The sequence below is a fragment of the Lepus europaeus genome, chromosome 1, assembly GCF_033115175.1.
Source record: "Lepus europaeus isolate LE1 chromosome 1, mLepTim1.pri, whole genome shotgun sequence".
In the NCBI taxonomy this organism is placed as follows: Eukaryota; Metazoa; Chordata; class Mammalia; order Lagomorpha; family Leporidae; genus Lepus; species Lepus europaeus.
The window spans coordinates 75,133,845-75,146,880 of NC_084827.1; the positions used below are offsets into that span (position 1 = coordinate 75,133,845).

At 39.7% G+C, this 13,036-nt stretch overlaps 2 protein-coding genes across 8 annotated transcripts in view; one reads left to right on the plus strand and one right to left on the minus strand.

Annotated features, from left to right (window-relative positions):
• Positions 1 to 10,755, plus strand: part of ACMSD (aminocarboxymuconate semialdehyde decarboxylase) — a 65,259-nt gene extending 54,504 nt beyond the window's left edge. For all 3 annotated transcript variants that reach the window (XM_062185872.1, XM_062185864.1, XM_062185883.1), the window contains 2 exons: positions 4,904 to 5,002; positions 9,462 to 10,755. In XM_062185872.1, coding sequence (XP_062041856.1) covers positions 4,904 to 5,002; positions 9,462 to 9,524 — 162 coding nt within the window. In that variant the 3' untranslated portion in view covers positions 9,525 to 10,755. The remainder of the gene's footprint in view (positions 1 to 4,903; positions 5,003 to 9,461) is intronic.
• TMEM163 (transmembrane protein 163) overlaps positions 1 to 13,036 on the minus strand; it is a 464,757-nt gene that overhangs the window by 442,926 nt on the left and 8,795 nt on the right. The gene's annotated exons all lie outside the window — the stretch shown is intronic.

A 13,036-nucleotide genomic window follows, 5' to 3' on the forward strand; every position in this document is an offset into this window, starting at 1 on the left:
GATTATATGGCCTTATATATAGATAGAAAATAATAAAAAATCCACAAATAAACTATTAGGTATAGATTAAAAAATTGTTTTCCTATATACTAGCAGTGAACATTCCATAAATGAAATTAAGGACACATTGTTTAAAAAGAATTAAACCTTCTGAAAAATACAAAAAGGAGAACAAGACATACACTATAAACTAAAAAATACTGTTGAAGAAAATCAAAGAAGACCTGAATAGATGAAAACACAACTCATGTTCATTAATTGGAAAACTAAATATTGTTAATTGGCAACACTCCCCAAATTCATCTACCAATCCAAGGCAATTCCTATACAAATTCCAGATGCCCCTCCCCCCATTTTGGACAGAAATTGAAAAGTTAATCCTATAATTCAAGTAGAAATGCAAGGGAACCAAAATAATCAAAACAACCTTCAAAAAGAACTAGGTACCGCACCAGCATCCCATTTCAGAGCACCAGTTGGAGTCCTGGCTGTTCCACTTCCAATCCAGCTTCCTGCTAATGTGCCTTGGAAAGCAACAGAAGATGGCCCAATTACTCAGGCCCCTCCAAACCCATTGGAGTTCCCAAATGGAGTCCCTGGTTCTTGGTTTTAGCCATTTGGTGAGTGAATGAGCAGATAGAAGATATCTCTCTCTGTCTCTCCTTCTCTCTCTGAATATAAAAGTATATCTTAAAAAGAATGAATGAATGAAAGAGAAAAGAAAAGAAAAGAAAAGAAAAGGGGGGCCAGTACTGTGGCATAATAGTTTAAGCCTCTGCCTGCGGTCCCAGCATCCCATATGGGCGCTGGCTTGTGTCTTGGCTGCTCCTCTCCCTATCCAGCTCTCTGTTTATGGCCTGGGAAGGCAGAGGAGGATGGCCAAGTGCTTGGACCCCTGCACCCATATGGGAGACCAGAAGAAGCTCCTGGCTCCTGGCTTTGTCATGATCACTGGGGAAGTGAATCAGCAGATGGAAGGCGTTTTTCTCTGTCTCTCCCTCTCTTTATCTGTAATTCTGCCTCTCAAATAAATAAATAAATTCTTAAAAAAAGAAAAAGAACAAAGTTGGACTCATATTCCCAATTTCAAAACTTTCTATACAGCCACAGTAATCAAGACCAAGCAGTATTGGCCTACAGATATCACAAGGATCAATTAATTTTCAACAAGAGTCCAAATACAATTCAATGAAGAATAGACAACTGAATATCCACATGTAAAACATAATAAAACTGGATTCCTTCTTTACACCATACACAAAAATTTACTCCAAATGGATCAAAACCTTAAAAGAGCTAAAACCACAAACTACTGGGGGAAAAATAGGTGTAACTTTGGACTAAGCAATGATTTCTTTGATATAACACCAAAAGCACAAACATTCAAAGAAAAAATTGGATGAAGATGTCACCAAAATTAAAAACGCTAGTGTTTCAAAAGGTAATTCTAAGAAAGTGAAAATGATAATCCATATTATACAGAAACATTTGCAAATCATGCATCTGATAAAGCTATAGCATCTAAAATACAAGGGTACTACAAAAAGATTTTCAAAAACACAATTAAGATTTAAGCTTATTTTGATGCAAAAACTTTTTGAAATCTATGCATATGAAGATTCTTTAAAACTGTATATAAAGAAGTGAAATTGACAATGAGATGCGATGACTTTGAACATCCCTTGCCAGTTTTTTTTCATAATAATATAGAGTTAATCTTATGTTTATAAAGTTAATTGAAAATAGATCTTTGTAAAAAATAAGAATGGGAATAGGAAAGGGAGGAGGAAAAAGGGTGGAAGTGGAGGTAGGGTGGGAAGAATCACTATGTTCCTAAAATTGTATTTATGAAATGCATGAAGTTTATATACCTTATATAAAAGGTTTCTGGGAAAAAAATAAAATAAAAATAAATTAAGAATCACAGTTCACTCTCCAAAAAAAAAAAACTTATATAAAATCCGTATTATGAAAAAGCTATGCATAAATTTCAAAATGTTTGCACCAAAATAGACTTATCTTTTAATTCATTTCCCATGATTTTTTTGAAGTATACTTGTATATAAAGAATACTTATGACTCAGTAATAAAAAGATAGCAAAATGGATATGAACAGACACAAAAGATATTTTTTAAATATTCAGGCGGAGTTTAGTGAAAAGAAATAATGATGAGTCCACCTGACAAGCCAGTCGGGTATCTCAGTAAACATCTGAGAGCCCAGTCTGCATTCAGACTGGAGTTTTTACGGATTTCAGAATGGGCCCTCTCCCCTCTTCAAAGGATCTTTTTTTTTTTAATTTTTTATTTATTTTTTTTTTTTTACAGTCAGAGTGGACAGTGAGAGAGAGAGAAAGACAGAGAGAAAGGTCTTCCTTTTTGCCATTGGTTCACCCTCCAATGGCTGCAGTGGCGGGCGCATTGCGCTGATCCAAAGCCAGGAGCCAGGTGCTTCTCCTGATCTCCCATGCGGGTGCAGGGCCCAAGGACTTGGGCCATCCTCCACTGCCTTCCCAGGCCATAGCAGAGAGCTGGCCTGGAAGAGGGGCAACCAGGACAGAATCCGGCGCCCCGACCAGGACTAGAACCCGGTGTGCTGGCGCCACAGGCGGAAGATTAGCCTATTGAGCCGCAGCGCCGGCCTCAAAGGATCTTGATAGAGACATTTCTGTAAAGAAGACATACAAATGGATCAGGAAGCATATGGGAACGTTTTCAACGTAACTGATCAAGAGAAATGCAAATCAAAGCTACAGTCAGATACCACTTCACATGCACTGGGGTGGCTATAATCCAGAGATGGACAATAACAAGTGTTGGTGTGGATTTGGAGAAACTGGAACCCTCCATACACTGCTGGGGAGAATGTAGATTACCACAACTACTGTGGAAATTACTCAAACTGTTAAAAATGGACATATCTTACAACCCAGCAATTCCACTTTTAGGTACATACCCAGGAGAAATAAAAATATACGTATATACATAAACATACATACACACACACAGGTGCATGCAAACTTGAATACAAATGTTCATAACAGCATTATTCATAACAGCTAAGAAATAGAAACAATCCAAATGTTGCTCATCTTATGAACAGATAAACAATTGTGGTATGTCTATACAATGGTCTTTTTAATCCAAAAGAAAATGTAGTATTCTATTACAACATGGATAAATCTTAATACATTGTAACAAATGAAAGAAGGCCACATGATTCCACTTATTGAAAATGCCAGAAATAAGCAATTCTGTAGAAACAGAGAATAAATTAGTGTTTTTCAAGGACTAAAGGAAAGAGAGAAAGGGGAGTCACTTTTAATTTGACATGAGGTTTATTTGGGGTGATAAAAATGGTATGCCATTAAACAAGATGAATAAGACATTTTTAATGTTCCAGAATCAGTGGGATTACACAAACTCAAGAATATATTAAAACCCACTGAGTTGCATATTTAAAACAGTGAACTTTATGACATGTGGATTATACCTCCAAAAATTTTAAAAAGAAAAGGGCATCTCCTGATTCTGAAACCTTAGCCCTCCTCCATGGAGGCAAAAGCAGTTACATGTCTCTTAGGTACCATTCCTGAAGTAGAGCATATAAATAAAAATATATATGGACCTGTGAGAATCTTCTTAGAGAAATATGAGCGTAGCAGAACATTGTTTTGGATTTTTTCCCCTTCTTTACAATATAACTTCAAGATCATTCCCCTTTACCATATAACTTGGAGATAATTCCATTTTAGCATAAAGAAGTACTCTTAACTTTTTAGTGTTGATAGTCTATTATTTAGTTGGCTTTTTTTTTTTTTTGGACAGGTAGACAGTGAGAGAGAGAGACAGAGAGATAGGCCTTCCTTTACCATTGGTTCACCCCCAAAATGGCCGCTACGGCCGGCGCACTGTGCCGATCCGAAGCCAGGAGCCAGGTGCTTCCTCCTGGTCTCCCATGCTGGTGCAGGGCCCAAGCACTTGGGCCATCCTCCACTGCACTCCCGGGCCACAGCAGAGAGCTGGACTGGAGGAGGAGCAACCAGGACAGAATCCGGCGCCCCGACCGGGACTAGAATTGCGGCGCTAGCCAGTTGGCTAGTCTTCTAATGTCACCAAAAATGTTGCAACTTATCTCTTTGTATATAAGTGGCACACAGTTAAGTTTCTGGTTCAAAATGTGTTTTTCTTATTTTTATTTTGATAAACTATCATTACTGCTTTAAAGTTTCTCTCCTTAGATTATGAGGTCCCTGAAACAAGATCTATGTCTGTCCTTTACCAGGGTACATACAGATTCCAGCATATTCTCTGACATACTGCTTCATAAATGTGTAGATTGACAAGGTTATGTATTTTGTTGCACAAAGTATTAATAGGAAATTTAACACTATCATTCAATAAACCATGATACAATTTATAGAGATAGGAATTATTTGTGAGTTTCTGTTTTCTTGTGTTGCTTTTTATCCAGTTATTTGCTTTTTATTTTTCTTTTCTACCTCTAGGATTTTTTTCAAAAACTTTTGGATAAATTGCAATGTAAGAGAGAATACTTAATTTCATCTAAATATATCAGTATGTTTTATGCAATGTATGCATCTGTCTCATATTTCAGCACTGTGTATTTCAGGTATTTTTTAAAAAAGGAGGAAGATGGTGTGATTTATAAATTTAAGAAATTTAACAGCGACACCTGCTGGAAATGTTATCAAAATAAATTTGACCCATTAAATCTGAAATTTTAGAACAGTTTTATGTCTAGGAATATATTTGTTATTTTACTATTGGAGTGTTTGTAAATATATATATATACATATATATACATATATATATATAAAGTTCACAGGAGGTTCCTTGATATTCTACAAAAGGATGGATAAAATATGTTTCCTTTTTTCAGGATAAAGTAATTTTGGGAACAGATTACCCCTTTCCACTAGGTGAGCTGGAACCTGGGAAACTGATAGAGTCTATGGAAGAATTTGATGAAGAAACAAAGGTACATGCCTTTTACTTCAAGTTCTCCTTCCTGTAATTCCCTGCTCTAATTGGGTTTGGGTTCAGAACACTTGGACATATGGTAACAAAACACAGAGGAACCATTACACTTAATAGCCCTACAACTATTACCTTGTCTCCAGAAATAGCTAAACTACTTCAGAGCATGGGAACATAAAATAGCTGAAAGTCAGAACAGTAGATCTCAATTCTGGACACCAAGGAACAAAGGTATGAGGAACCATATCATAATAATGTCTTGCATATTAAGATGGATCATAAGAAAAATGTCTAAATTATTACTTTAATATTTCTGTTACAAATCAATCTCTCGAGTTATATTGACACTAGCTATATAGATAGGGATAATAAAGTCTCAATAACAAGGACCTAAGAAATCACAGTCCTCAAGATTGTGTGCTGGGGGGTGTGGGTGTGTGTATGACTTTGAAGGTGGATAAAAGATACTAACATGTGGTGTAAGGCTACCACTATTATTCTACTCCATAGGCTCCTGAATCACGAGTTTACAATGAGAGGCAGAGTCCTCAGATTACCTCCCCTCTGCCATCCCCTTCCCCGCTCCATTCTAAAAATAAATAAATAAATAAATAAGTTCTTCCTAAGGACTTCATTGGCAGTCACTACCTCTTGTCAGAGGTCAGAGATGGTCTAAAATGAGACCATGGGGATAAACTCTCAATAAATCTTATAAAAGTCTTAGTCATAAACCTTTTACATAATTCTTGGCTTTCTTCTAAATTTACAATCCAGAAGTTGCCTTGAACTCTCTCTCTGCTTTAACCATTAGAGAAATACCTCATTAAATTCTCTCAACAGGCTTGAACACATGAACAAATGACAAGAGTTCATGTTGATCTATGCTAGTTGTTAACTGGAAAAACACCTTAGTATTTCACACAGAAGTATCCCCTCCAGAACTGACTCATCTTTAGGCACTGAAAGTCTTGCATTGTCAAACATTTACCTATAAATTAAGAGGTTGTATTAGATGTTTTTAATTTTTTTAAGATTTATTTGTTTATTTGAAAGGCAGTTACAAGAAGCAGAGGGAGTGGGGAGGGAGGGCCTCCATCCACTGGTTCCATCCCCACATGGCCACAACAGCCGCAGCTGAGCTGATCCGAAGCCAGAAGCCAGGAGCTCTGTCCTGTTTTCCCATGTGGGTGGCAGGGGCCCAAACATTTGGGTTATCTTCTGCTGCTTTCCAAGTACATTAGCAGGGAGCTGGATCAGAAGTGGAGCAGCCAGGACTCAAACCAGTGCCCATATTGAATGCTGGCACTGCAGACAGCAGCTTTACCCACTACGCCACAGTGCTGGCTCCAAAATGTTTTTAATTTTTTACAACAAATGTTGAAAATGGAAAAAGTTACCCAAAATTAAGAAGAGATCAGATTACCTCAAATTCCCTGATTAATACTTTATTGGAATAATAATTATTGTTTTATACCTTTATTGTTTCTTATGTGCTTATCCCTCTCAAGTTTTTTTTATATAAAAATATTATACTGTCATGAATTCACAATGACATTCTATACAAGGTAACTCATTGTAACACTGGAATAAAATTCTAGAAGCAGCATTTATAAATAATATATCATATAGTAGAATCTATGCAGCCATAGAAATATTAGAAATAAATTTCCGGCCGGCGCCATGGCTCAACAGGCTAATCCTCCGTCTGTGGCGCCGGCACACCAGGTTCTAGTCCCGGTCAGGGCGCCGGATTCTGTCCCGGTTGCCCCTCTTCCAGTCCAGCTCTCTGCTGTGGCCCAGGAGTGCGGTGGAGGATGGCCCAAGTGCTTGGGCCCTGCACCCGCATGGGAGACCAGGAGAGGCACCTGGCTCCTGGCTTCGGATCAGCGCGGTGCACCAGCAGCCGGCACACTGCAACCATTAGAGGGTGAACCAACGGTAAAGGAAGGCCTTTCTCTCTGTCTCTCTCTCTCACTGTCTACTCTGCCTGTCAAAAAAAAAAAAAAAAAAGGAAGGAAGGGAGGGAGGGAGGGAGGGAGGAAGGAAGGAAGGAAGGAAGGAAGGAAGAAATTTCCAGGGGCCGGCGCCATGGCTCACTTGGTTAATCCTCCACCTGCGGTGCCGGCATCCCAAATGGGCGCTGGGTTCTAGTCCCAGTTGCTCTTCTTCCAGTCCAGCTCTCTGCTGTGGCCCGGGAAGGCAGTGGAGGATGACCGAAGTGCTTGGGCCCCTGCACCCACATGGGAGACCAGGAGGAAGCACCGGCTCCTGGCTTCGGATCGGCATAGTTCCGGCTGTAGCAGCCATTTTGGGGGTGAACCAACGGAAGGAAGACCTTTCTCTCTGTCTTTCTCTCTCTCACTGTCTAACTCTATCTGCAAATAAAAAAAAAGAGAGGAAGGAAGGAAGGAAGGAAGGAAGGAAGGAAGAAATTTCCAGGGGCTGGTGTTGTGGCATACTGGGTAAAGCTGTCACCTGCAATGCCGTCATTCCACATGGGCGCCATTTGAAATTCCACCTGCTCCACTTCTGATCTAGCTCCCTGCTAATGTACCTGGAAAGCAGCAGAAGATAACCCAAGTGTTTGGGCCCCTGCCACCCACGTGGGAGAACAGGACAGAGCTCCTGGCTCCTGGCTTTGGCCTGGCCCAGTTCTGGCTGTTGCAGCCATTTGGGGGAGTGGACCAGAAGACGGAAAATCTCTTTCTCTGTGTCTCCCCATTCTCTGTTGTTTGTTTTTCAAATAAAAAATATTTATTTTAAAAATTAGATAAACCCATTTGATGAGCACAGCAACACTGGGAGGCCCATAGGCAGTGTGCCCTACCACAGAGATGTGAAGGAGGAAAAAAAGACTTGGAGGTTGAGTGATTTGCCAAAGGTGCTCTAACTGCTGGGTTACAGCACATAGATACAGCCCCCAATCCCTGGACCCCAGGATCACGTCTGCACCCAACACAACAAAGGATACCCCCTCCAAAGGATACTTGGGACCAAGCTATTTTAAGAAGTAAAGCAAATAGTTGCTCCAATCACTTCTGAAATCTCTAGAGGAGGATGACCCAAGTGTGCTTCAGGGAAGAACCCTGCTAAGAGGCCCTCAAATCATCCACTCTTCAAGGCTGAGATCCATTAAAAGTGCAGATGTCTCACAACAGCATACAAACTTCCTTCCAACTCAGCTACACACCGGATACAAATCAACAGGATAGCACAAAGTTGCCCCTCAAATCATTTCTTCCTGCAGATTTGATACTCTATGGGGAGGAGTAGGTAGAGAAAAACTGGAGAGTCCTCTTCTCCTGTGCAATCTATGAAATGTACTGATTTTTACCCTCATCTGAAACCCTTCATCGATAGACTTCTGCTCTGAAAAAGCTGACCTTGTATCCAGGGCCACATGAAAGGACCACGCATACACTAGGAGTAGGGAAGCGGCTTTGTGACGTCTGGGCACTGTTTCAGCCCTCTTGTGCTACAGACCTGAAGTGTACTTTTCTCTCTCTTCACCTCCAAATAGTCCTCAAGTGCCACAGAAGGGACCACTAAAGGGTTCCAGAGAAGGGCATTTCACTAAGAGGGCTCTTCCTCTCTGGGCTCATGCTGAGGCACCGCAGGTTAAGCCACTGCCTGAGACACCAGCTCTAGTCCAAGCTGCTCCACTTCCAATTCAGCTCATGGTTAACATGCCTGGGAAAGCAGCAGGGGACGGCCCAAGTACTCGGGCCCCTGCCACCCACATGAAGACCTGGATGGAGTTCCAGACTCCTGATTTCAGCCTGGCCCATTCCTAGATGTTATGGTATTTGGGGAGTAAACCAGGAGATGGATTCATTCTCTCTCTCCCTCTCTCTCTTTCAAAAACAAACAAAACAAAACAAAACAAAACTCTTCCTCTCTTCCCACAATGAAGTTTCAGATTTAGATTTCAGACAATTGGGCAAACAATGCCCCAAGAGGATTTAGATAAGAGATTCACTGTATAACCTACTAAAATTTTTCTCTCATATTGGAGAGCTGATTTTGAAAAACCTGATAAAGACTCTCAGTAAAGTACTTTTAAAACAACCAATAAGGACAGGCATTTGGCCTTGCAGTTAGGATCTCACTTGAGATACCCACAACCCCTCTCAGAATACCTGGGTTCAAGTCCTGGCTCCATTCGTGATTCCAGCTTCCTGCTAACACACAGGAGGCAGACGTAATAAGAAGTTGGGTCCCTGCCACCCATATGGTTTCTGGCTTGAGTTCCTGAATCCCAAGCATCTGTGGAGTAAATCAGTGGGTAAAAGATTCTCTCTCTCTCTCTCTCTCTCTCTCTCTCTCCCTCTCTCTCTCTCTCTCTCTCCCCCTCCACCCCATATCTGTGTATGTATTTATGACTCTCTCTGCCTCTCAGATAAAATTTTTAAAATTTTTAAATAAATAATATTTTACAATAAAATCTTTTCTTTTTTCAGGATAAACTCAAAGCTGGCAATGCCTTGGCATTCTTGGGTCTTGAGAGAAAACAATTTGAATGATTGGATTCACTATCAAAGCAAACTTTCAAGAAGATATTTCAAAAAAATATGTGTCATACATACGTTACTAAAATCCCATTAAAACTACTTTACCCAAAAATAGAATATCCCTAAATATCTTAAATTATTCATAACAAAAATTATTCTCAAGTGTTTTCATTCTAAAAAGCAGTACATTATTTCTTGTGCAAATCAAAAATTATTTTCCCAGTGTCTCTCTAATTTGTCTGGAAAAGACTATTTTAATGTCATTAATGATTTATTTAGAGTAAGAACAATACCAGATTCATCTTTCAGGTCTCACATCTGGTTCTCCATTTTGATCAAGGATATGTAAATTGGGACAAATAACCTGTTTTATTCTTCATTTTAAAATGTTTATTTTTATTTATTGTCATCTACTTGAAAGGTAGAGTGACAGGAAGAGAGAGAGATCTTCCTTCTTCTGATTCACTCCATTTTTTTGCTTTTGTTTTTTAAATTTCTGTTTTAAACATCATCACTTATATTTAAACATAAATACATATTATTAAAAGTGTATTGAGGCTGGTGCCATGGTGCAGTAGGTTAATCCTATGCCTGTGGCGCCAGCATCCCATATGGGTGCCAGTTCTAGTCCCGGCTGCCCCTCTTCCAATCCAGCTCTGCTGTGGCCTGGGAAAGCAGTAGAAGATGGCCCAAGTGCTTGGGCCCCTGCACCCACATGGTAGACAAAGAAGAAGCACCTGGCTCCTGGCTTCAGATCAGCACAGCTCCAGCCATTGCGGGCACTGGAGAGTGAACCAACAGAAGGAAGACCTTTCTCTCTGTCTCTCCCTCTCACTGTCTGTAACCTACCTCTCAAATAAATAAATAAAATATTTTTTAAAAAAAGTGTATATGGGCTGGCACTGTGGCTTAACAGGTAAAGCTGCCACCTGCAGTAGTGGCATCCCACATGGGTGCTGGTTTGAGTCCCGTCTGCTCCACTTTCAATCCAGCTCTCTGCTATGGCCTGGGAAAGCAAAAGAAGATGGCCCAAATCCTTGGGCCCCTGCACCCACATGGGAGACCAGTAAGAAGCTCCTGGATCCTAGCTTCATATCAATGCAACTCTGGCTATCATGGTCATCTTGGGCGTGAACTAGCAGATGGAAGACCTCTCTCTCTCTCTCTCTCTCTGCTTCTGCCTCTCTGTAATTCTGTCTTTCAAATACATAAACAAATCTTAAAATAAAATAAAAGTGTATGAACACAGAACAAAAAAGTAGTTTGTACTTAAGCAGGGCAAAACCAGGGTAGTCTTGTTCTACTCACTTTATTTATGGTCACACTGGGAGGGGTGACAAATACCTCTGGCTGAATTCTAAAAATCAAATAAATTTTTCTCAAACTACCCTCTTATTTTGGATCTTTTTCCTTGTATTTTTCTAGAAAATCAAGAGTTGAATGTAGACACATAATCTGTGCCAGCCCTTTTACAGAGTAAAAAAGAGATCTAATTCTTACTGAACTATGTTCACCCCAACCCATTATTTCCACTTTATACATGTAGTTAATTGCTCCATCTCTTTCTCGCCCTTCCTGTTGCTTCTAGGATTCTACCCCCCCCCCCAACTCTGCTTATTACTTCAATCTGCTTAAAAAGAAAAACAATTTTGAGCAAAGCACCATGTATTCTTGTATTTTCCCTCCTAAATCTCCGAAATGTCTACCCCTTTTCAGTTATTCTTTATTTGAGCACGTTGACCATAGTATTTAATGTTTCTCATGGAAGTAACCTGATCACTTTACCTGCTATCATGTATATATTAAGTGAATGGGTATAGTCGTCTACCCAGATATCCATATACTCATATCCACAGTGTTTTTCTATGTGCCAGGACTGTGGCAACTCTCCAGGAACTAGGTATACAGAAGTAAAGAAAAAGGATAAAATGTCTTCTCTGACAAAGCCTACAATCTGGAGGGTGAGAAACATAAGGAAGGGAGAATGCAAAGAGGAAAGAAGGAAGGAAATTTTACTTCTACTGATAAGCACTATGAAGAAATTAAAATAGAGAAGTGTGATAATCACTGGGAGAAAGAGGGAGGGTAAAATATGAAATTGTGGTGCCAAAGAAAGTTTTGTAGAGGATTTTGAAGTGAAACTTGAGTGACAGAAGGGACAGACATGGTGAAGAGCCTTCCAGGTGATGCGTAAAGACTCTGAGGCAAGGAGCTTTGTAGCTGGATTTTGTGAGCCTGGGAAAGAGACACAGACAATGAAGCCCAAAAGCTGACCAGATCAGTAGACCACACTCAACAGTTCAGATTCTTATATTAAGTTTCATATGAAGCCATTTGATGTTTAAACAGGTCTGTGTTGCACCCTGGCTTGTGTAAAAAACAAAACAGCTACATAAAGAATATTAAAGGGGGTTGAGAAAGGAAGTAGGGAGAATAGGCAAGAAATGACATTGACTCAGGCAAGACTAGGGATGCTGAAATGATGGATTGAATGTAAGGAAGAGGAAAGAAAGGAAGGAAAGAAATCAACAATGACTCATGATATGTGTGTGTAATGTGTGCACACCATGGTTTATTCAAGCAATCATTATATTTGGACATTCAGATAATTTCTAATATTTTACAAATATAAATAATATTGCAATGGAGGTTCCAAGGTGGCGGAATAGCGATAGGACAGTCCAAATCATGCAGGGCAAGATTAATATCTAAAAAGGGTAGGAACTACACGTTTGCGATAAAGCCATGGGAATTCACAGGGGGAAGCCCAGCAAGAACAACAGGGACAGCCCAGGTCTGTGTCAAAAAGACAACCTGTAGAAATGAAATTGACACTTTGAGAAGCAGTGATGTTGAACAGCCCTTCTCTTGACTGTTGAGGAACAGCTTCTTATTCTATATTTTGCTTATCTTTTCCTTTATAATACTTTCCATTTTTCTCTTTCATATGATTCATTGAACACTATACTTAACATAGTTAATCATATATGCATAAAGTTAATGAAAATAGATCTTAGTAAAGAATAAGAATGAGAATAAGAAAGGGAAGAGGAAGGGGTGGGTGGGCACTGTGGGAAGAATTTTCCAGATCCTAAAGTTGTAATTGTGAAATGTATGAAGTTCACAACTGCAAAGCATTATAGTCCTACATACATTCCAATGGACTTCCTTCTAAGAGTACAGCTTAACAACTAGCTATTGAACCCTGAAATCCCTTAAGCTGGCTGATAAAAATAGCAACTTAAGTGTAAAAATCAAATGGAAAGGAATAAGTGGTAAAGTGACCATATAGACAGGATCAAGTGTTTAAATGATCATATAAATAGGACTAAGTGTTTGGAAACAATAATAGAATTAAAAAGGAGCGAAGGCTCTAACATGGGAAGTAGTCCATACAGCAGATTCAGAATGACAATTACTTCATAGCACCTCAGAATCAGCCCTTAACACATTCCAGTCTGGCTTGCAAGCCCAGGGGGACATTTCAGGCATGGAAAACCAAGACACCCTGGAAAAAATGTCCT